This window comes from Osmerus mordax, chromosome 15 (assembly GCF_038355195.1).
Source record: "Osmerus mordax isolate fOsmMor3 chromosome 15, fOsmMor3.pri, whole genome shotgun sequence".
NCBI classification, from domain to species: Eukaryota; Metazoa; Chordata; class Actinopteri; order Osmeriformes; family Osmeridae; genus Osmerus; species Osmerus mordax.
The window spans coordinates 2,416,876-2,442,544 of record NC_090064.1 but is presented as its reverse complement, the minus strand read 5'-3'; the positions used below and the strand labels follow the sequence as shown (position 1 = coordinate 2,442,544).

General features: G+C 41.5%; 1 protein-coding gene across 2 annotated transcripts in view; it reads right to left on the bottom strand.

Moving 5' to 3' along the window:
- Positions 1 to 25,669, bottom strand: part of gars1 (glycyl-tRNA synthetase 1) — a 35,464-nt gene that overhangs the window by 6,559 nt on the left and 3,236 nt on the right. For both annotated transcript variants that reach the window (XM_067252170.1, XM_067252171.1), the window contains exons 5-9: positions 10,276 to 10,364; positions 8,888 to 8,964; positions 8,638 to 8,783; positions 8,406 to 8,555; positions 7,695 to 7,857 (exon numbers count right to left, since the gene is read on the bottom strand). In XM_067252170.1, coding sequence (XP_067108271.1) covers positions 7,695 to 7,857; positions 8,406 to 8,555; positions 8,638 to 8,783; positions 8,888 to 8,964; positions 10,276 to 10,364 — 625 coding nt within the window. The remainder of the gene's footprint in view (positions 1 to 7,694; positions 7,858 to 8,405; positions 8,556 to 8,637; positions 8,784 to 8,887; positions 8,965 to 10,275; positions 10,365 to 25,669) is intronic.

The window sequence follows — 25,669 nt, the reverse complement described above, 5'->3', positions numbered from 1 at the left end:
ATTCAAATCAAAAGTCAAACATAATACCACAATATATTCATATTTGACACATGTTTTTATAAGAGTATATCCAGGTGTTTTCTAAAAGGGCCTTTTGGAGACTCCAAAATGACCCTTTGTAACCAAGGTCAAATACTTAGGATAAAAAGGTATTATTTTTCATAATTGTTATCTCTAATGAAAGGTGGTACTTAGAACTATCATATATAATAGCTAAATCCCTAATTAGTATTACTGAAACACAAAAACTGAAGCATGAACACATTGGAGTGCTTTATCTGATTCCTAGGATTGGCGCACAAAGAACACCGATTCTGTCAACCATATTGCGCAATCGACTTTTATTTTGACGGCTCCACAGACACATACAAATGAGGTATTGGCATTTTCAGCTAGCTGTCAGCTACAAGGCTAACGAGCTAATTTCAGAGCCAGTCGAAGCCAGTTCGAGAAATTAGTTTAGAACGAGTGTGTGTGAGGGGGGGGGGGGGGCGGGGGGGGGCAGGACGCACAGACCTAGTTGGCTTTAGAGGGCTGTCAACGGGGCATGGAAGCTCCTATTGGGTCAAACAAGGTGTCAATCAAAAGGGGAGGGTTCAACAGCCATTTTGATGCCTTCATATCGTAAATACTCCGTTGCTAACCGGAGAAAAGAACACTTTTATGTGAACAAGTTGTTTCTTCCGTCGGCTAACTTGAATAATGAAACAAAGGATAATGGCTATTCATGAATGTAAAACATTGTATTTGGACGAATTACTTTACATGGTTAGATACTTTGAACCCTTGGGAATGTACGCAGATCAAGTTTTGATGTGTTGTTTGCATACCTGGACGACACGGAACCTTTGAGGGTAAGTAGAGACGTTTGGCTTTGTAAACAACACCAAAGTGGTGACTGGACAAAGACGTTGACTAAACTTGTTGTTGTGACTCGATCTTGAAATGGTTTACATATCTACAAGCACAAGAATCGTAGCTTTCCAATGATGTATAACATGTGTAGTAGTCAAAAAAATATATTTATTAACATTTAGTGCGTAGTAACGGGGGGGGGGTAGGGGGCAGTGTTTTCGGTCCCGCGGGCGGGCCCGGACGAAAAACAGGTTAAGGGACAGTGGTATGCAGTACAAAATGTATTCTTCTGTTGAAGTAGCTCATTATGGCTGCCCTAATGTCTGCCCCTTCCAGCTCACTATGCTCAGGCAATGCCTGACCTGGAGGCTGAATGTTGAACTGCCCGTCGTGCTCCTCAATGAAATTGTCACAAGTACACAGCAGGTCAAGGTCATCATCTTGCTCAGCTCCAGCTTGCAGTCATTTCTTTTGAGGAGACATCTCTATCGCCACTTTAGTCTCCCAAAAGCCATCTCTTCAACTGACCGCGCACTGCTCAGTCTGTAGTTGTACGTATGTTGCTCTGCTGACAGTCTGCCCGTGTCGGAGAAGGGCTTCATAAGCCAGTTCTGCATGGGGTAAGCCGGGTCACCAATTAAATAGTGTCCAGCGTTAATGCCAGAGATGGCCATTTTGTTCTTTCGAAGTAATTCCCCATCATTTAGTAGCTCCCATAGATGGGACTGCCTTAGCACTCTAGTATCATGCACACTCCCTGCATAGCCCACACACACACACACTCCAAAACAGGCCTTTCCCATCCACAACTCCTTGTAACACGATCGAGTGCCACCCTTTCCTGTTAACCCTATCTAGCCGGCCCATTCAAATATGGGTCGAAAAAGACCCATAAGACCCGCCTTAATATCTTTGCCGTCCAATCACCGATTTTATTTCTGAAAACTGCCAGATACTCATGACAAGTTAAGCTCAAAGTACATATCATTGGTTAAGGGGTTACTGGGAGGGGGAAATAAATGTATCGTCTGCAACGGCAGCCATTGTTTTTCGAGGCGGAGCCAGAGCGGAGACCATGGGAGATTGCCTACAGTGTTAGATTTACAGCTTCGAATTGAAATCTGAGACGATATTCTGAGTAAAGACAAGTTTATTAATATGTGTTGTCAATATTGTCAATTAAAAGTCTAAACTTTTTACATACGAAGAATTTGTTTGTGGGAGTGATGCGAGTTTTTTCCAGAAAAAAACTCGCGTTCTGCCGTGTCCGGCAGGACAGGCAGTAATGACGTTAGTAGCACTGTTTAGCCTCGATTTGAGCAGATTTCTAAAAAACTTAGAAAAACAACATTAACTAGCTAGATTATATACACTGTAAGCTAAATGTACATGCCTTGTTTGGCCAATTCGGTCGATTGTGGAAGAAACTCCAACGTTTTTTAGTTATCGAGAGGAGTATCCAGCCATAGCGCTAGCTACTTTTGGGGCAGAGAAATGTAGGTTTCCCCCATGTTTCCACGTGTTTCCATGTAGTCACTAGAATGGTCATAACTTTTAATCAAAATATGATATTTCTAATCTGTCTTCTGTTCCACATTGCCCACAGATGTGTGGATATTCCACCTGCTCAAAGTTTTCCTCCATCTTGTAATTAAAGTGGTTAAAAATGAAGTTGTCTGATGAGGTATGGTGGATGGAGAAGTTTTTGTAAAAAATGGCTGCCTGAAATCACCTTGATAAAATATGATTTGCCTTAAGTAATCATATATTTATTCACATCATAAAAATCCCCTAGTTCTGTTCTTCAATATGGTGTCAACAGTTAAGGTGTATGATTTAATATGAAAATTCATAAAATTTGCATATTAATATGAATATCATATTTCAACAGCATATGGAATGTTTGGAATGTTGGCTTAGGCAGCAAAAGGTTAAAGTAGTCCCGGGGATACTCCTCAGGTGCAATGATAGGGATGTGGCTTCCGTCTATTGCGCCAACATACTGTGGTATTCTCCAGCGGTTATGGAAGAATGTGGCCATTTCAATGATCTTGGCAGCATCCGGAGTATTGATATGTTGAGGAAGCAGGACACTTATGACAGCATCGCAGAAATCCTCAACACAGTTGAACACTGTGCTTAGACCAACACCAAAAAGGTGTCTAATGGACCTATATTCGCTGCCGGTGGCCAGCTTCCAGAGAGCAATTGCTACACGTTTTCTCACAGGAATAGCCAGAAGGTAATTTGTGTTCACTCTGCCCATGAGATGCCTGACCTGATCGCAAATGTATTCAAAAGAATGGGCAAGGGCACAACCTTTGTTCTCTCACATATATTTATTATTATTTTTATTTTCCCACCCCTAAAAAAAACGTGAATATTTGCACTACATACATAACGTCGGTGTCAAAATGTTCGTCTTGGTCCCGATTGAGTTGCTTGTATTCGCGCGAACGTTCCGTTGCATGGTTTAAGTTGATTGTTTCAACCCCCCCCCCCCCACGCATTGACCGTGAGAAACACGCATTTCAGCCCCTTCACAGTGGCTTGAGAAGCCTGTTTATTCATTCATTTTTATGTTTCATTAGGCTATTTTATTTGGATGGAACCGGTAAGGTTGGCTTGTATCTAATGCGCCAATGTCCTTGTCTAATGCGCCACCTGGCTTGAGAAACCCGTTCTCAAAGACTTTTAAGTCATTATTTGGGTAGCACACATATTCTGAATGCCTTTGGCGGAATTCAAATGAGCCATTTTAATCTAGATTAACGCCAATATTACAGTGAGATTATTCTAGATTAAAAAAATCTATGCCCACCACTAGTTCCAACACAGGAATCAGCTCACAAAGTACAGAGATCCAAAAGAATGACTCTCCGATATCTATAACGATATATCAACCAATCATCCTTGTGGGCCAATAAATATGCACAATCCCTGAACTCCTGCTCGCCTTAATCTCCCATTGGCAATGTCCTCCAAAAGCATTGCGCACAAATTGTATAATATTTAGGCTATCACAATTGGCATAACTCATCTGTGATCCAAATTCACAAAAAATGTTCTGGCCTCATAGCCCAATGCATAATTGGCATCATTTGTAGAATGATGCTTACATAATTTACTCCCATTGTAGATCACGCTGTCGCTGTGTCACATCTCTAAACATAGCGTATGCATGGGTTCTAAAGTGCAGGGGATAAGCAGATTCTCACGCCAAGTGTTTTAATAAATCTGAAACTGTGTAGAAACACCAGTACACGTTTCTGCGCACATTTTCATGCGTACACGCTTGTGTACATTTAGCCCCAGGAGTTACATTATATGTAACTTACGGACAGCTTGTGTTCTATTCATCTTCTGTTATCCATTGTATTTGGTGTTGTTGGGTGTCACAAAACGGAATATAATACGAAAAAGTAGCTACTTTTTGCAATGATTCTTCTTTCCCCACAATGCATAGCATTACGTCCCGTTGGGGAGACGACAGACCAAAGCCGCTTTGAGACCCTTGAAATCGATTAGAAATAAACACTTGGCTAGTACCAGAGAATGTCTAATATGGGCTCTGCTAGTACCATCAAAACGTGGGACATCTAATCGGAAATGTGTTTACAACATCAGGGAAAAGATTTAATTAGGGATGATCTTGGGGGGGATTTTACAGGTGGGACTGGCAAGCAGCCCATAGCTAGCCCATAGCTAGCATGATGTCTTCTATTTCTATATATAGATAAGTTTACCGGGAGTACTAGTCTACTTATCTGAACTAGAGCTAACAAAGTGGATTTTTTTTGTAGGGCAAGTGGAAGACAAATGTACTTGCCCCACAGGACAAGTTAAAACAAAAACAAAAAAGCCATGTTACTTGCACTGGCCAGCTTGCAAATACTGAGGATAGCCTACCGAAGTTGAATTAGCCAATGTCGTTAGCGATGCTAGCTAACATTAGTTTGCTAGCTGTATATAACATTTCACTGGGTCTTGCAGCTGTTTTATTGACTGAAATTATTATGAAATGTTATGTTCTACTAGCCATTTGCCTACTATAGCAAGTCACAGTATTTCCAAGCCCCGATAGTGTAACTGAGACGACACAGTAATTAATTCATGTTTCAAGTAATAAGCCCCCGTGTTGAAGTGTTGAGCATTAAATTAGCTGCACGGTCTGTAGACATCTTGGGACGAAGCTGCAATACAGTACATAACATAAAGTGTTTCATTCTGCAGAAATTGTGTAAATGTTATGTAACAAATACAAATGTTAATAACACCTCAATTGTTATCATTTGTATAATATTACAGCTCATCTTCGTTGGTCAAAGGCACAATCTTTACCCGGACGTGACATTAGTGCATGGAAAAGTGAAACGCAAATGTAGGCTACTTGTCCAAAGGACAAGTGCTTCAAAAAGTTAATTTCAGGCCCTGAATGATCACTGTCACTAGATATAAAGAAAACGTTGACTCACTCGGTGCTATCCACCGACAGTAAAAACAAATTGTATATGTGCACTGCTGTTCGTAGACTAGCTCCAGCGCTCGTTGATGCGTTGCTAAATGAGAGCAACTCATCAGGGGTCTCATTTATAAAACTGTGCGTAGGATTCTTACTAAAAGTGTACGTACGCCCAAAAGCCTAAAATGGCGTACGCACACAATTCAGATTTATAAAACCGTGCCTATGCAGACCTGTACGCAATGTTCCCTTTATAAATCACAGATTACCCACAAGTGTGCGTACGTGAATCAGCATTGTACCCCGCCCTGAACAGGCCAATTTTTTACGATAAATAGTCAATGCCAAGCACCTCATGAATGCTAATCTAGTATCTCATCATGACCCTGGCATGCGATTGTTCTTTACGGTGAATCATGACAACCTCTCAGACACTGTTAGCCTATTGGTGGAGCCCGAAAACTCAGAAAATGTGGTGGCCGGTAGATCACCAATTACAAAAACTGTGCGAGTGGCGTCAACTGTGCCAGTGATACCGCGAGTCGAGATACAATTTGAAAACAAAAGCGTTTTGTTATGAACAGTAATCTATTAAAGTCTGGACTGATGATGTGGAGTGTAGCGATTGCACGGGAGCTTAACGACTATTTCCAGTTTTTGACATATGATGATATATGCACAGTATTAAATAAATATATTTAGTTATACACTGTATTCTGCAGTTATTTAAAGGTAGGATATGTGATGTTATCTGCATTCCATGCAGTCGGGCATTTCCCCCTCCTGCACTCCGGTAGTGGACAATATGATGGTGAGACAGCGCTGAATTTTCATTTAAAATTTGAGTTGATTGTACAAGGTGTTTATGGAACAATTATCACTCAGTACAAGTTAAAATAATACTGCTGGATTAAACCTTCATGATAATGATGAAATCGAGTGAAAAAAGTGTGTGAGGAAAACAAAATATATAATTATTACGAGTAATTGTTTTTTTCAGTCATTTACTTTCTGCAGTCTGACTACAGTACGGTCATCTGCGTCGCCAATTCCAACTGTTTCCAAAATGTGCGTAGGCCTACGGGAGGGTCAGAGTTTGCGTGGAGGACCGCACATTCTCCCGTCAAGTTAATTTTTTATAAATCACAACCTTTGCGTGGAAAGTGGCGTACGCACATTTTCAGCCCCGTTTTGTGCGTACTCAAGCTTTATAAATGAGACCCCAGGACACTTCACCAACTCTCAACTCATTCTCTTCGCACCACCCATTTAATTGGCTTTGACGGCCATCAGGTCACGGCAATTCCTCATTTGCCCTGTCACGTCTACTTGGTTTGAAATTATCCGGCTGCGGACCATCATACATATTAGTAGTTCTTGCCACCTCTTCCTCATCCCAGTCAGTCGCCATAGTTCTAGTACTAGGCTGAGGCTACTCTCCTCCACGACTCCTCAACGTGACGTCATCACCAAATTGCACTAATATGCTAATGCTAACACCAAAAACGACAAAAACTGGTCTTTAACACCATTTGGAGACACCATTTGGAGATATTTTAAATTATATACATACCTTGTGTGCTTCATGTACCCATTAATCAACAGTGGTGTTTAACCTGCAATATGGCCTTTAAGGTTATGTAGAACATTGGACCGGTCACCATCAGCTCACAGTAGGCACTTACTGTGTAGTGATTAGCGAGCGTTTTGTAGAGAAACGAAAAAGGGTTGCATCACAACAATTATTTGCACTCGCTCAAATGCTGCCAGATGTATTGAGGTCGCACAGAATACGTTTCAGGAGAATGAGACTGGTTGCAATTTTGAGCCTTGACAAAAGATACATTTTTCAAGTAGCCTATATAATAAAAATGTAATAAGAAATTGGCCTCTCCATGTAGTCCTTTTATACAGACTATTTGTTCATTGAATTTACAGAAATGTGCTATATCGTGATATGTATCGTTATTGGGATATGAAAGGACCTATATCAGAATATGAGACTTGTCATATTGCACAGCCTTAGATTACAGCCACCTAAGCTATGACTGCTACCGGAGCATCCAGGCACCACTCAGGTTTCTTACCCCATGCCGTCAGGCTTCTCAATCAACAATATTAAACTAAGTGAAAATTGATTTCATGATTACCTTAACGGTTACTGTATTCACTTTAACTTGTTTAAATATCCACCAGCACTCAACACTTTATTGTAATATTTGCTATTTTTACTGTTATATTCCTTTTTGCAATTTACTGCCATTTCACTGCCCTCTGTTGGTTGGCTGTGGCAAACTTTGACATACCGACAGTGACACTGACTTTTCATCCCATTGTCTGTGTATAGTAACATGACAGTTATTAATAGTTTACTGACCTGCTCTACAGCATCCCCCAGTTTCATGATGTGGGCAGACTGGCCGCTGGTCTGGGCCTTCGAAGAGTATAGCATTATGTCAAGGTCGGCCACATTGGGGAACTTCGGGTGTATCTTCTCAGTTGGGTCCACAAAGTGCTCAATCTCAGCCATGGTAAACTCTCTGTGTGTAGCAAAAGCAAGCAACATTTATTTATAAAGCACTTTAAGATCCAAAGTGAAACACAAAGTGCTGTACAGTAAAACAATAAAATACATAAAAGCCCTAAATACAAAGACTCACCCGTCTCATACAATACAAAAACAAAAAAACTGTAACACACCATACAAAGACCCAATACCATCAATATAACCAGACACCAATTTCATTTCAGTTTTCAAAGGCCAAAGCATAGAGGTGGGTCTTAAGAAGAGACTTAAAAACAGGTAGTGAGGCTGCCTGTCTACGGTGTAAGGGTAAAACATTCCACAGTTTAGGAGCTGCTACCGCAAAAGCCCGATCCCCTTTTAGCTTGTACTTTGTTTTGGGCACACTTAGGAGCATTTTATCTTGGTGTGTAAGATGTTATAGGATCAGCTGGTTACTTCCGCAATCTTTAACCTTTACATAATATTCCCGATTATTATCAACTTCCAAAACTACACACCAAGACACATCAAGCAGAGAAATGACACTTAAATTGGTTAGGTTTGAGTCATTGAATCCCTCACCTGACACGTATGAGTCCAGAACGGGGTGAGATCTCGTTCCTAAATGAGTTTCCAATCTGAGCAGCAGCAAATGGAAGCTTGCCCTGGTTGAACTCCAAAAGTCGCTTGAAGTTGAGGAAAATTCCCTGTGCAGTTTCAGGCCTCAGATAGCTGCAAGTATTCAGTCACATTTAGAGAAAAACTAAAGGTACTGAAAGGTGTAAAGTTATGCAGCATCAAACTTGCACCTTACCCAGTCATGTTCCCTCCAGGCCCAATAGATGTCTGGAACATGAGGTTAAAGGAGATGGGGGGGGTTAGGTCATTTCCTGTGGTGGGGGACTTGACATTGTACTTCACAAAGAGGTCTGTCAATTCTAGTTGGGTGTAGTTGTCCATCTGAAAAGAGAAATGTACTTCTTGGTCAATAAATTGGACTTCCTAAACACACACACGTACAGTCTGTTGTATATTTGCAGGCGATATTGATGTTAATTGCAAACCTGAGTGATGACATCTTCCATTTCAGCCTTTTTTGAATCTTGACACTTTTTGTCAGACATCAGTTTCTGTATATGGGCTGAGTTTGGTGATGAAAAAAAATGAAAAAAAGACTTGATTAGATTTAAATCTACCTTTTAACGCTCCACTGGGAACTGGTGGCAGATATGGAAGAATCAACTTTGATTATATTCAAATGAACAGTGACAAGCCCCTGCCAATCCTTAAAATTGGTTGGGTTTTTTTTGTAAAGGAGAAGGAGCTTTTTGACGAGGCTTTCCATGCGAAAGAAAAGGCGGATTTCTGAAAAGATTTTGGACTTTCTGGAACGGCGCTGGGCGTATAATTTAGTAGGGTGAAACAATGTTTGTAATACATATAGCTCAAAAAAATAATATTTCCGCTCTAGTTAACTATTGATGTCCCTAGCAAAGCTCAGATCAAACCTATGCCCTTGTTTCATATCACCACAATTTTTTATGCATCAAGGGCACTGCACCATCTATAATTCTAGATATTTGTGTGCGTCACTGACATAATTGCGGGCACTGTGCCCCTAGCCTGGTCCTAACCAGACTCTCGTACATTGCATTTGTACATAGAGTCTGGGCTCGATCCATTGACAAGCGTTAACTTCCTTGAAGGCGGGTACTCTATTGAAGTTTAAAACTATTGGATCTGCCCAGAGCCACTCTGGATCTGGCATAACCAATCGCTAGCGTTCGCCTTAGCCAACTCCTTCACCACTAACGGAGCTGGCTGTAAAATCAAACGAACCCTGTGGGGATCAAAGATTGTTCTTGCTCCGGCTTTAACTTCTGGACATTCGGCAGGGTTGCCACAACGGACCGAAAGGCTTCGCTCGCATCTTTCTCCTCCGCCATTACGTAACTACAACTCAAACTACCGCACGACATCAACGTCGTTCTAAGCCACTCCCTCTGTTCACTGATGGACCGGTAAAATGTTTACCGGAGACATCTGACCAATGCCTCAAGCCCAGACGCAGTACAGAAGCACAATGAAAATTGATCGGAAGTACGTAGGAGGGCAGAGCCAGGCTACTGTGCCCCATGTATAATTCCAGGAATCTGTGTGCGCCACCAATTTTATCATGGGCATTATGCACTGTAGTGCAAGTGATCTGTATTTGTGTGTTTCATTGACATCTTAATCACTGACTGCATCATGGGCACTGTACACTAGTTGACATAATTTTTATGACCTTCTCAAGACGACGGACAATGTGTGATGACGGACAATGACACGTTGAGAAAGAGGGGGCTTGTTTGTTCCAACTGCAGAGGCTGACCTGTGTCAGCCAGGACAATACCAAAAATGTATTTATTCTACATACATCCAATTATTTATCAGTTTAAAAATAGCTTACCTTTGAGAAGGTGGTCAGCTCGGAAGCACTCTCCATTTTTGACATCTTTTACCATGTAGTCAGCAAACTTATCCACATGCCCTGAAGTCCTGTAATAAAACATTTACACACTGTTTTTTACAATAAATAGGCTGCTGAGATGCCACTGGGCTATGAAATTAAAGTTCCCATGTCTTAATTGCAGTTTAATATGTGTGTCAATTAAACCCATAGATCAGGGCTGCGTTTCCCGATAACGATGGATCGTAGCAACGATCGAGCAAAAAACGAAACCATCAATATTTCTTACGTGCGTTTCCCAAACATGCTCGTAAGGAGTAGGCTAATCTATGCACTTTCAAGAGTTACGAATTTTCAAGAGACACTTTAGCTACGATGTCTTTAGGAACGGCCCGTAAAACTAAGATTCGTCCTACGATCAACTTAGGCTTACGACGCTTTCAGGAAACGCACCCCAGGCCAGTCCAGCTGTCTCCCGGAACCACTAGGAATTCCCAACCCATTTCAGAACAATGTAATTACCATGTCCTCTAACAACATTAACCAGCATTTGACTCTAGCATGAATCATAATATAATTATAAATCAACATAATCCCTGCAATTCACACATCCTGGAAAAAAGGAGACAACCTTTTGTGGTACGATCCACAGAACACATCTGATGTTTTTGTGGTTTAAGTGGCTAGAAGGGTGTTTATGAAGAGTGGTCAGATGTGTGCATGACGCAAGATTAAACCCAGGAGAGGGCAAATGACAGACGAAGCAAGACAAAGCAATACAAAAAAGTGAAATTAATTACACAAATGACACTGGGTGAGCTACAGTGCATCCGGAAAGTGTTCACTTGTTTACACGTTATGTTACAGCCGTATTTCATAATTGATTAAATTCAATATTTTCCTAAATTTTACACAACAACCTATAAAGATATTGTGAAAAAAGTGTTGAAAATTTAGCTAATCTATTAAAAACAAAAATATAGCTGCAAGCAGCAATGAGGTGGCCAAACCGGTAAAGCAGGTAAAATGAACAAAAAAACATTTTAGACATTCTCAGAACAGGGTTAAGTAAATGCAGCTTTTAATCCATTAAAGATTTGCTGAGATACGACCCAACTTCCTGTTTGCCGGCTTTGCCGCAGATTTTGATTGGCTGTACCGATCAAACCGTTTCGAAAATCTAAAATTATTTTGATAGTTTGTGTGAGGATTGCCATGACTATATACAGCTAGACTACAGGTAGCTAGCGACTGTGTTGTACCTAGGGATGAGTATTGATAAGATTTTAACAATTCTGATTCCATCAATTCCTGCTTATCGATTCGATTCCTTATCGATTCTCTTATTGATTCTTATTGGCAAGGGGGGGAAAAAAGAGCACAAACGGGTTAATAAACATACATTTTCTTTTATATAATTTTCTATAATGCTACACACCATATACAGTATGTATGCATACACATTTACATTATGTCGTTGCTCTTCACTTCTATTTGACCTTGCCTGAAAATGGAAGATTCTATAGCTAAGCTATGTCGGTTATAGCTACGCTAGCTTAGCTATAGAATCGTCCATTTTCAGCCAAGGTCAAATCATATAATATGACAGTGTCGCTCAGTTTAGCTAATATTGGGTTAACACGACAACGCAAACGTTTGCTGATAACACACGTCCTCCGATAATTAACGTGAAGTGATCAATAAAGGGAGACGAATGTCGGAGCAAAAATGTATGCTTCAAACAACGGGACAGAAGATAACTTGATCGACTACACAAAATAAAGGCAAATTGCTTCACACAGTGGCAAGTGGTTGTGATCACTTTTGAGGAGTTTAGCTCACCTTTATGAAGCGCGAACGTTAGCTGCGCTGCTGTGTGCATCTAACACATGACATTCCAGTAAATTCATTCCATGCTGTGTGTTCAAATGCTTCTTCATATTTGTGGCATTTCCTCCCTTCGACGAAATAGACTTTTTACACGCGTTACAAGTGGCGTTGTTGTCATTTTGTTGTGTGAAATACAACCAAACTTTAGAACACTTCTGCCTAGTTGCCATGTTTGCTGCAGTCTGAATAAACTATAAAAGTTTGCGCATGCGCAACGGCACACAGAACCGTTAGGTGAATCGTTAGAATTTGGCTGATTCCAAGGAATCGGTTCACTGGGAACCGGTTTCTAAACAAGAACCGGTTCTCGATACCCATCCCTAGTTGTACCTGGCTTCCTTTGCAGTGGCTTACAGTCTCGCTAAACAAAAATCAGAATGGGATTTATTCGCCATGAAAGTTTGCACAGACAAGGAATTTGCTTTGGCAGGAAGGTGCAAACAATAAACATATAGGGACCTAAAATGTAAATATGTGGACTATCTATACTAAGGGTACATAAACTAGCAGTACTAGTGGGATTAAAATTAAATTAAATATACAATAAAATAAAATATAAGTTGCCGTAAATTACAATATAAAAATACAAATATTACAAAAAATACAAATGTACAAGATACAATTTTGTAATGCAGTGCAAAAAGCTGTGTGTTTTAAGCAGGAAGTCATTAGAGTCAGTGTGGTCCCTTGGCCTTGTTGAAGAGGCCAACAGCGGAAGGGAAGAAACAGTTTTTGTGGCGTGAGGTATTGGTCCTGATGGACAGCAGCCTTCTGCCGGACGGGAGTGACTGAAACAGGGAGTGTCCAGGGTGGGAGGAGTCTGCCACAATCTTCCTCGCTTGCCTCAGGGTCCTCGAGGTGTGCAGGTCCTCAAGGGCAGGCAGATTGCAGCCAATCACCTTCTCAGCAGTGCGGATGATATGCTGCAGCCTGCTCTTGTCCTTGGCAGTGGCAGCAGCGTACCAGACGGTGATGGAGGAGGTGAGGATGGACTCAATGATGGCTGAGTAGAAGTGCACCATCATCGTCTTTGGCAGGTTGAACTTCTTCAGCTGCCGAAGGAAGTACATCCTCTGTTGTGCTTTCTTGATGAGGGAGCTGATGTTCAGTTCCCACTTGAGGTCCTGGGAGAGGATAGTGCCCAGGAAGCGGAAGGACTCCACAGTGTTGACTGGGGAGTCACATAGGGTGATGGGGGTGAGTGGGGCTGTGTTCTTCCTGAAGTCCACAACCATCTCCACTGTCTTAAGAGCATTGAGCTCTAAGTTGTTCTGGCTGCACCAGGTTGGCCGCTTCCCACCTATAATCAGACTCGTCTCCACCAGAGATGAGCCCAATAAGGGTGGTGTCGTCCGCAAACTTCAGGAGTTTGACGGACGGATGACTGGAGGTGCAGCTGTTGGTGTACAGGGAGAAGAGCAGAGGGGAAAGGACGCAGCCCTGAGGAGATCCGGTGCTGATGGACCGGGAGTCAGAGACTTGTGTTCCCAGCTTAACGCACTGCTTCCTGTCAGACAGGAAGTCTGTGATCCACCTGCAGGTGGAATCAGGCACGTTCAGCTGGGAGAGCTTGTCCTGAAGCAGGGCGGGGATGATGGTATTGAAGGCAGAGCTGAAGTCCACAAACAGGATCCTGGCATAGGATGCTGTGACATGACAACCAGTGACATGGCAGGCTCGTTGGCTTTGGCTGGATTTGAACTTCTTACGTTGCCCTATCCTGAGGGGGACAGGGGGAGAGGAGGAGAGACCTATCCTCGTGAGCTATTCTCAGTGCTGGAAATTACTGTATTCAGTTACTGTGTAAAAATATAAGCAGTTTTTCAACTGGCAAGCAGTTGTCAGATTTGGCCCAAGTTTAAACAGCTGTAATTCAGTCCTATTTTGACATGTCAATGTGATTGTGGTCTGAAGATAATCTGTGCCAAATTTGGTGAATATTGGAAAATTTTTGTTGGAGGAATAGGGAAAACACTTTAGAAAACGTAAAATGGCGGTCGCATCAATTCATCTGTTATCACAAGTTAACATGTGTCAGACAAGGGATCGCCCCCTAGCGGTTAGATGACAACCTTTTGTGGTCCTCTTTGGAACAGGGTCCCGAGCACCTGTACCAAGTTTGATGTCAATTCAGCAAATATTTCCTGAGATATGATCTCACTTCCTGTTTTGGCGGCTTCATCGCCGACTTTGATCAGCTTTACCGGAAAAAGAGTTTTGACAATCAAAAACCATGTGAAAACGTTTGTAAGGCTTGATTTGAAGATAATTGGTGCCAGATTTTTGCTTATTGCAGCGCCACCTAGAGGTGAAATGGCATGACCTATTGGACCTCTTTAGAACAGGGTCCCTAGTCCTTATACCAAATTTGGTGTCAATGCAGTAAAGAGGTGCTGAGATATGACCTCACTTCTTTTATGGTGGCTTGGTTGACGACTGATTGGCTGTTCCAGTCAAAAGGTTTAGAAAATCAAATGTCTTTTGTGAGGCTTGGTCTGAAGAGGATCTGTGCCAAATTTGGTGAAGATTGGACCACTTTATAGGAGTGGTAGCGAAAAAACGTTATATTAATTCGAAATGGCGGCCACATCAATTTGGCTGGTATCACAAATTAACGTGTCAGACACGGGATCTACTAAGATATCACGAGACAAAGGAATCACTTAAATATGACAAAACAAATCAACAGTTATTGGTCAACACACAATCCTGCCTGTTGTACTGCCCCCTAGATGTCAAATGTCACTACCTGTCTCAGACTTCTTAATAAGAGGGTCCTGAGTCCATACACCAAGTTTGGAGTCAATGCATCAAAGACTGACTAAGATATGACCTCACTTCCGTTTTTCCAGATCAGTTGCTCAATTTGATTGGCTGTAACTAACAAACAATTTCGAAAATTCATACGATAACATTTGTGGGGCTTGGTCTGAAGATGATCTGTGCCAAATTTGGTGAAGATTGGACAAACTTTATAGGAGAGTTAGCGAAAAAACGCTATATTCAAATGGCGGCCACATCAATTCGATTGGCTGTAACTAACAAACGATTTCGAAAATAAAAAATCCATACGATAACTTTTGTGAGGCTTGGTCTGAAGATCATCTGTGGCAATTTTGAAGAAGATTCGACAAAAATTGTAAGAGGAGACACGAAAAAACGCTTTTCCTTAACATTCAAAATGGCGGAGAATCTATATAACTGGGTATGACATCATAGAGTGCGTTGGACTCGTCTTGATCCAGGGAATACAACGATACCTCATTTTTGAAAACGAGACATGTGGTTAAAAATTTAAGTGTGTAAACACCTTCAACTTTGACCCATTGGTGGCGCTAGAGGGTTTGAAATTGAGACATGAAACTTTGTGAAATTGATGAGGGGACTGGCCCCAAAGTGTGCCAAATTTCACAACTTCTGACAATACGGTTCTAGGGGCTGCCAGACTGCCATGGCAGAAGAAGATGTATAATAATAATAATAATAATAACTAGAGGGTGCAATTTCTGGGGAAATTGTAGGGTGTGCTTGCTTGCGTCGGTTGCACAGGGGTACGTTTTTTAATGCCATTTTTACAACTGATATTTCTGTATATTTTATATAAAAATGCATACTTATTATTTATAAAGATTACATATATTTAAAAGCATCTTTTTTTTGCTGCTCATTTACAACTCAAAGTACAAGTGAAGTGTAGAATAAAATAGATGTCTTCTCATTTCCCCTGCAAGAGGCAGCCTCATCGTTGAATCAAAACAAATACATTTGGCAGACCGGTGTAAAAAATGACCTAATCTCTATGACTTAAACGTCCTTTTAAGTTTTTCCCTTATCGTGATATTTTCAGGCATTTAGCCTACTCATATTGCATTCATTCATGAATAAAGAACCCCCTTTGAAGATTATTCTACGACGTTACCGGCAGTAGAAGATGGAATCGCGATTCAAACAGTACCATCTGCTAACTGAAAATATGCCCCCCAAAACGTTAATAAACTTGACATTTATTTAGTGGAAAATCGCTCATTCATAAAAAGTTCACTGGTAGCGATCATTGTCAGTAACAACGCAAAATGCGATATAGCCCTGTGTGTAGAAGCTGCCCCGGTAAATTGTACTACTACGGTACAGTACTAGACTACTGCTGTGTTCGTCTTGGTAGCGATTGCGTTGGTTGAATTGGATTTAACGTTCCGTTGTACGGTTTAGGCTGCAATTAATTATTTTCATGAACAGATTGACAAAGTTTAGGCTGTGGCAATGAAGTTCAGGTTAGTAGTTAGATAGACTTTTGATTTAAGTAAGGGGAGTGCCGAACATGTTCTGTCGCCGTTTGACTTCCTAAACAGCTGTGTAGATGTTTTTGTAGTGTGTCTCGCGTAGGCTACAGCGTTGCAGTGAGCAACACTGGTTTGAAACCACAGGTAATGATAATTTCACCAACAAATCGTTTACTTGTAATGTACTGTCATAATAAATCGAAATACAACGAAAATGTATTTGTGAGGAATGTTTATTTTAACGATTACATTTACATTTATTCATTTAGCAGACGCTTTTATCCAAAGCGACTTCCAAGAGAGAGCTTTACAAAGTGCATAGGTCACTGATCATAACAACAAGATAGCCAAAAAACATCGCGAGTAGCCAAAATATGAAGCACACATTGTGAACAACCAAAGTAAGTGCCAAAGGGAAGAACCATAAGAGCATGTAGTTAACCCTTGTGTTATCTTCGGGTCTTTCTGACCCATCAGTCATTGTGACCCACCTTCGTATTGCGACAAATTTACCTCATACAAAAACAAAGTGAAGCATTTTCTTTTAACTGTCGGGCTGTCTCAGACCCCCCACATTGGAATGGTTAAAAGAAAATTATTTTTATTTGTTTTTGTATTGGGTAAAATTGGGTAAACACAACGATGGTTCGTTATGAACCTTTGGGTCATGTGACCCGAAGGCAGCACGAGGGTTAAACAAGTTACAATTAAACAACATGAACAGCTATAAGTGCAAGTGTACCTGAGGAAAAAAAGCAAGCAACAGTAATAAAACAATATATCACAGCGAGAACAAAAATTTAAATCAGTTACCACTAACCACAAGAGCAACAAGTCTCTAAGCAAGAGTCATTGTGATCCTTGAGGAAACTAACATCGGGTCAAGCGAACCGTTCCTAAGTACCGTTGTACTCCCGGAACAAGTGCGTCTTGAGCCTTTTCTTGAAGGTGGAGAGACAGTCAGTGTCTCTGATGATTAAAAACAGATGCATCATAGACCACTGTAGTATGTGTTGCCCGGGCAACAGAGGCTAATGTCATGATGCTAATACTTCAGTGAAATAGTAGACTACTGTTTCCGAAAGTAGATGTACTTCCTTAATAATATCAGCTTATATTGTACATTACACATCACAATTGTTTGTCATATAACAAAGTAAAATTAGTAAATAGTTATCACCCTGGCCTCTTTGCTTGTGGCGTTTCTGCAGCTGCCTTGCAGTAAAGCAGATAGCTTAGCTATCTCCCAGAAGTTAACGAGCTGCTAAACTAATGTTCTGCTAGACGTAGTCACGCGAGTTTTCGTGACGTTAGTGACGTAAGTAGCGTCATTGACTGTGGCTAGCAAGTTAGCCACCGTTAGCTTCACTTTTCACCACAAAAACTTAATTTCTACTTAAACCATGCAACGGAACGTAAATCCCAATAGAAGCAACTCAATCGCTACCAAGACGAAACTTTTGACACCTAGGTTGTCTATGTAGGCCAAATATTGATTGAGTTTTAGGAGGGCAAAAAGAATAATAATAATAATAATAATATATATGTGAGAGAACAAAGGTTGTGCCCTTGCCGAAGGCAAAGCACACCCAATAACTAGAGAGGGTACAATTTCTGGGGAAATTGTAGGGTGTGCTTGCTTGCGTCGGTTGCAGGTGGGTCCGTCCTCTAAGTTTTTCCCTTCCAGTGATATTTTCAAGCATTTAGCCCATTGCATATTTCATTAAGAACACCCTTTGAAACAGCTGCGAACCCCCTTTGAAACAAGCTACTGTAACAACGTTGTCACTGGAAGTATATTTCAGATGGAATCGCGATTCAAACAGTACCGTCTGCTACTGAAAATATGCCCCCCAAAACGTAAATAAGAAGTTTGACCTTAATTTAGAGGGAAATGGCTAATTCAAAATAAGTTTGCTAGAGGCAAGCTAGCTGCTGTTACTCCACATTTCACTGATTGTTTGAAAGCGCCGGAAATGAGTATGTTTCTTTTGACATGAAGTTTAGCTGTGGCATTGAAGACAGTACTACACACTCGTGGGCGAGGCGAGTCTGACTGAGGCTAACGTCAAAACAAGCCGCGGTGTCACTCAAATTCCAGGTTTTACACAAATCACAAAAATATGCTGACCCGCTGGCCATCTTCGCAATCGCCATATCTTTAAAACACTGCCCTCCTGATTTTTGATGTAGAATTGACCCTGGTACGAAATTAAGAAAACACTCATCCAAGATCGACAGCTGACGCAATCGTCAACGGAGGCTGACGGGGCTCTCACGTAGCAAACCAATCAGTTTTTACAGCAACCTACATTGAAATCTCACCATCTGGCTGTCTTCACAATAGTCATATCGTCATAAAATTGCCCTCCTTCTGTCAGTGAGTTAATCTGTCCTAATTGCGCAGGGACAGGCCTTAAAATTAATATATATAATAATATATATATTAATATATAATTATAATATATAATAATATAATTAATATAGATCCGCAGAATCATGGGTTCTGCAGCAGTTTACTACTTGAGTGTAGTCTGTGTGAGAGAGAGGTACCGCAAAAGTGTCTACACATGTACGCGTCTTCAAGACGGAACCAGGAACGACATCGCGTTTGATGTGAATGTGCGAATGGTGCTCTTAGGGCATGAGTTAGGGATGGGGTATGCTGCTCTAAAGAAAATAGGTAAAGTGTTAGGGATACCTGACCTGATAACTTCATCTGAAAACCTATCAGAGACATGACAAGAGAGTGACAGGTATGGAAACAGGGTTTAGATAAAGAAAACCTTAAGTTATGGTGGAGCAATAAATGCATCTCTCTCACTCAAGCTGTAAAATTGGTGGCACTATTGAAAACTTATGAAGTGTGGCATTGTTGTGTTTCTTCTCCCCCCTCCCCTATATTACTGATGGCTCCACTGTAGCCTCAATCTATTTGGTTACAAAATAATAAAGTAATATTTCATTCATAAAAGCATTATGTGGTCAGTTTTACTTTTATAGGACAGACTTTTCCTTTCGATGTCAAAGTGAAGGAAGATGAAACATATTTAAATAATGTGGCCTACCAGTACACATTTATTTTTCCTTTTGTGGCAGAAACATAACACACAATTAGTATGTGATTTGGATAGGACATGGAGGCAGCTTACAAAGGATGCGAGGGAGAGAGGTTATTCTTATTGTGTGTCATACTTCTCCCACAAAGTAAAAATACATGTATACTGTATCAACAAAACTTAACCAGGTGAACAGTTTGTGATACACTATACATTTCATTTTAGTGGCAGAAATTGTGAGAGGGCTGGAGTCACTTCACAAGACCAGGGAGCAGATCAGGCAGGCTTACGCAGATGTTGACCCAGAAGTGGCAGAGTTGCTGAGGGAGGATGCAGACGCAGTAACCAACATCAGCGTGTCTTTTGACGGCACCTAGCAGAAAAGAGGCTTCACCTCTCACTATGGGATTGGTGTGTGCATTGACCTCCTTTCAGGACTGGTGATAGACTATGAGGTCCTATCCTCTTATTGTCATGCTTGTGCTCTGAAGGACAATGCCAAGCGAGAGAATAAAATAACAGAGCAGGAGTTTGACAGCTGGAGAGAGACACACAATGACTGTGCTAAAAACTTTCAGCAAAGAGGATGTGGGCCAGGTCTGTGACTCGCCACCAGGTGCGGTACACTGAGATGCTGTCAGATGGGGATAGTGCAGCATTTAGGCAGGTAGTTGCACTGAACCCATACCCTGGGCATGAAATTGTCAAATTGGAGTGCATCAATCATGCTCACAAGCGAATGGGAACAGCATTGAGAAAACTTAGTGCACAGGCGAAGTTAGGAGGAAAGGGTGTGGGAAAGCTGACTGCAAGTAAATGTAAAACATTACAGAATTATTACAGGGGGGCAATACTGAACAACCAGGGTTCAATAGATGGGATGAAGGCAGCAATATGGGCAAGTCTCCTCCACTGTATGTCCACTGATGACAACCCCTTGCACACCAGGTGCAATCCCTCCTGGTGTTGGTACAGGAAGGCAGAGGAGAATGAGGAAACACCAGGTAGCCATACACACCATGCTGGAAACTTTTTAACACGAGAGGTGGGGAAGCAGCTTATTCCAGTATACCACCGCATGTCGAGTGACAGCCTGCTGCAGCGAATGCAGCATGGAGGCACTCAGAATACAAACGAGTGCCTCAACTCCGTTATATGGGCGCGGTGTCCAAAAACAGTCTTTGTAGGGAAAAGCAGGGTTGAGGCAGCAGCCAGTATGGCCATCTCTACTTTTAATGAAGGTGCCTCTGCCATGCTCGCTGTGACGGAGAGGTTGTGGCTTCAGAGCACTAATGTTACTGTGGATGCAATGAGGGAAACTGATCGTTTCAGAATTGCAAAAGCTGAGGCTGTTACCGCCAGCATGAAACATAGGCGCAAGTGTCTGAGCACAGAAAAAAAACTGAAAAGACAAGCAGGAAGTGGATGAGGGGGTTACATATGGAGCAGGCATGGAGAACTAGGCTGCAAACACAATGATTAGGCTAACTAGGTTAAGTTAAGCAGGATGGACAACCACCAAATCAGTGTGGCAGTTCTAGTAGCAGTGTGTGTCTGTGCGGGTGTATTTTACTACAGTTCTGTTCAGTTAAAGGCCAATGCTGGTTCAGTTTTCAGTTTTAATGTGTTTGGGATGTTGTCTGTTGTTGCTAAGATCTTGATGAGATAGTATGTCTGTAAATACTGCTTTCAAATACATTTGTATAAAATCTTACAACACATTTTTCAAAGGCCGTTTTCTCAAAATGAGGTTTTTCTCATGCTCTGAGCGTGAAATCTCCACTTATGTAGTACTTACATAAACTTTATATTTATATTCCTATTTACTTTGTCTAGGGATTTACAGAGGGGTTTGTTAATAAATATTTCAGAGCCTGATTTATTGGGAGTTTTATTCAAAAAAAGTGGCGAAAATCTTTTTTTTGAGTGTTGACAGTATTTTCTGATTTCTGAAGTGATAAAAAGAGATATAAAAAATATCCTCAGTAAAAAACGTCATATTCAAAGTATCAACAAAAGGACACAAAAAGTTTTTACCTAGCTTTAACCAATAATCAGATTTCAGTTATGGAAAAGTACGCATATTTAATTAGATTATGCCGCATTTGCATACAATTTGCATATCCAAATAAAATATTCAGAAAACTTGTAATGCAAAAAAACATTGTCTTGATATAAGTAATCAACTGGGGAAGTTTAGTGGTGATATCTTTTAGTTACATTTTTTACCCTATTAACCTGTGGCGTCTGGCCTTAAATGTACATGTGCTGCTAGTACACCACAGCACAATACTCGCTGTGCAACTGCACATCAATCTATGCGTCGTTGCTAACGTGTGCTGACGTGGTGACGTAGCTAGCACTGAGTACCCTTTGTTGACTAAAGGCACTTTTTGCCACAAAAACATTGTAACCTCCTAAACCGTGCAACGGAACATAAATAAAAATACAAGCAACGCAATCGAGACCAAGACGAACATTTTGACACAGGCGTTGTCTATGTAGTCCAAATATTGACTGATCCTTAGGGGGGCGAAAATAAACAATAAAAATAAATAATAAATATATATGTGAGAGAACAATGGTTGTGCTCGCCGAAGGCGTGAGCACACCCAATAATGAGAATACGTAGAAACACTTAAGGTGGCTTCGCGGCTTGGCCACCAATCACAAGTATTCACAGCATTTGCCATGATGCTCAAAATTTAGCTCAGGTGCATCCTGTTTCCACTGATCATCCTTGAGATGCTTCTACAACTTGAAATCCACCTGTGGTAAATTCAGTTGATTGGACATGATTTGGAAAGGCACACATCGATCTAAATAAAGTTGCACAGTTGACAGTGCATGTCAGAGCACAGGCACAGATCTGGGGAAGGGTACAGAAAAATGTCTGCAGCACTCTGAAGGTCCCAAGGAGCACAGTAGCCTCCATCATCCTTAAATGGAAGAAGTTTGGAATCACCAGGACTCTTCCTCGAGTTAGCCGTCCGGCCAAACTGAGCGATTGGGGGAGAAGGGCCTTTGTAAGGGAGGTGACCAAGAACCCCATGGTCAATCTGACAGAGCTCCAGCATTGCTCTGTGAAGAGAGAACCTTCCAGAAGGACAACCATCTCTGCAGCAATAAACCAATCTGGCCGGTATGGTAGAGTGGCCAGACGGAAGCCTCTCTTTAGTAAAAGGCACGACAGCCTGCCTGGAGTTTTCCAAAAGGCACCTGAAGGACTCTCAGACCATGAGAAACAAAATTCTCTGGTCTGATGAAACAAAGATTAAAACTCTTTGGCCTGAATGCCAAGCGTCATGTCTGGAGGAAACCAGGCATCGCTCATCACCTGGCCAATACCATCCCTACAGTGAAGCATGGTGGTGGCAGCATCATGCTGTGGGATGTTTTTCAGCGGCAGGAACTGTGAGACTAGCAGGGCTCCAGACTAACTTGTTGCCTTGGTTGCACTGGTGTACCTAACATTTTTATTTAGGTGCACCAGCACAAAATTTAGGTGCACCCAAATTTTTCCTTGCGTCGCCACAATTTCAAGGTCACCTTTTTATCACGCTCCATATACATTCATATATATTATGTAAATGATCTTAAACAAGAATAAGGTGTAGGTAAATATTTTTTTAATTTGAAGCACAATCATACTGTATATATATAAAAAAAATCTTTTAAGTGCTTCACTGAGCTACCAAACTAAAACATTTTAAGCAAAATAAAACATTTCAAAATAGAAAGTGCTACAGTTTAAAAGTGCTTCCCTGAACTGAGACCTAACATTTCATGGCTCAAAGTCTTATAGCGGGTCCCACCTTGCTGTCCCATGCCCTTCAGATGGCCAACACCTGTAATTTGGCCTTCTTGCCCTATGGCCTTGGCTAAATCATCTTGCCACACTCTCCCTAGCATCAAAATCCTAGCTCCATGGGTTAGCTCCATGGCCCAGCTTCGTAACTCAGGGGTCCGCAATTCATTTTTACAAGGGGCCACATGAGAAACCTGAAATGTGTTGGAGGGCCTCATCAATTTGCTCACTATTCATTTTCTCCCATTGTAAAAAGCAGTAAAGTATATATTTTGATTAGCTGCTACTGATTATCAGAAGAATAAGGATATTCTGTAAATATTTATATAAATTTACATTTACATTTAGTCATTTATCAGACGCTCTTATCCAGAGCGACTTACAGTAAGTACAGGGACATTCTCCCCGAGGCAAGTAGGGTGAAGTGCCTTGCCCAAGGGCACCACTGGCACGTCATCTGGCACGGCCAGGAATCGAACTGGCAACCTTCTGATTACTAGCCCGCTTCCCTAACCGCTCATCCATCTGACTCTAAATATTTTAGATTTTGGTGTAGGTCAAATAGGAAAGATATTTTTGCAGTATGTTAAAGATGTGGAATTGATCAACTTTATACAAAAAGCAATACGTTTTTTCAGTTAATTTTGTTCTGTGAGAGAAATCCACTGGGCTTGAACAAGTGCATGGAAATCTGCCTGAATGTCTGAGGTGGATATGCGAAGGACAGCTGACAGGTAATGATCAGGGTCTGCAGTTCAACTAGCAAACCATCAGCCCGCGCCCACTGAATCAGTCAAGTTCTTATTATGTTCGCGTTAGTTTTTTTTCTTCACAGCTTTCACTTTGACCTCAGTAAACAGATACTTAGAAGTCCATGTCTTGTTAAAAGTTAATCAGTGGCAAAGTTTTTCATTTTCGAGGGCTAACCAACAGCTAACTCTCCTGTCGGTGAGGTTGCGCAAGCGCACATATGTAAATCGCCTGATCACTGTAGTCTTTCAGGACTACATATTTACTACCGCTCAACACATTTATTTATTTTAAATTTTTGATTTACCTCACGTGGGCCGGATTGAGACAGCCTGTGGCCGGTTATGGCCTGCGGGCCATACAATGCCCAGGTCTGCTAAACTGACTCTGGTGCTCAGGTCGTAATTTCAATCACACAGCACGGAGCTACAGGAATATCTGGACCACAGCCAATCAGAGGCAAAGACCAGCCCCATCTCTGTCTCTGATTGGTTTAGACCACGATATGATCCAACCATGAGTGTCAGTTCCGTCTTAGGATAAAAAACGCTTCGTTTGTGTAGAGACAGCGGATGCGAGGAGGTTAGGTGCACCGGTGCGACCTAGGAAAAAATGTTGTCGCACCCGCACACATTTTGGTCGCATAGTGCGACCAAATTGGTCGCACTCTAGAGCCCTGACTAGTCAGGATCGAGGGAAAGATGAATGCAGCAATGTACAGAGACATCCTTGATAAATCTGCTCTGAAGCACTCTGGACCTTAGACTGGGGCAAAGGTTCATGTTCCAATGACCCTAAGCACACAGCCAAGATGACAAAGGAGTGGCTTCGGGACAACTCTGTAAATGTCTGAGTGGCCCAGCCAGAGCCCAGACTTGAACCTGATTGAACACCTCTGTAGAGATCTGAAAATGGTTGTGCACTGACACTTCCCATCCAACCTGATGGAGCTTAATAGGTCCTGCAAAGAAGATGAGAGAAACTGACCAAAAATAGGTGTGCCAAGCTTGTAGCATTCTAATTAAAAAGACTTGGTAAGACAAAAGGTACTTCAACAAAGTATTGAGTAAAGGCTGTGAATACTTAAGTATATGTTGGCGGTCGCCTCCGTAAATTTTGGTGCTGCCTCCAGCTCTCAACAACTCCAACGGGTGTCTTCTTAGAAAACCCTATTTTCAAACGAGCATCGCTCTCGGTGAATTTCTGCAATTAAGGCATCACGCCATTTGGTGGCACTTTAACGAAATTAGCAGTCTTCCGGGAAAGGCTCTGCTTAAACTGCCAATGAGGAAGAAAAGAGCAGCGATTTTCAACAAGGGATTTCCCCCAACAGTCTTTTATCCCTACTGTAGAAAAGGAGTTTGTCAAGCAGGACCCTGATATTTTGTGGCTGTGCAACAGGTTAAATATGCTTTATTTTGCATCCAAGCATGTCCAATGTCTTAAGGTGTCCTAAATAAACAATACATCCCATCAGTGAATACAGTTTTGTTTTACATCTTAGTTTTAGTTACCAATGCTGGTGAGCTAGATAGCTAAGTTTTTAGCCAAGTTTAAGCTTCGCTGATATTGCTCGTCGAATAAGTGATTTCTTTACAAGATGAGTT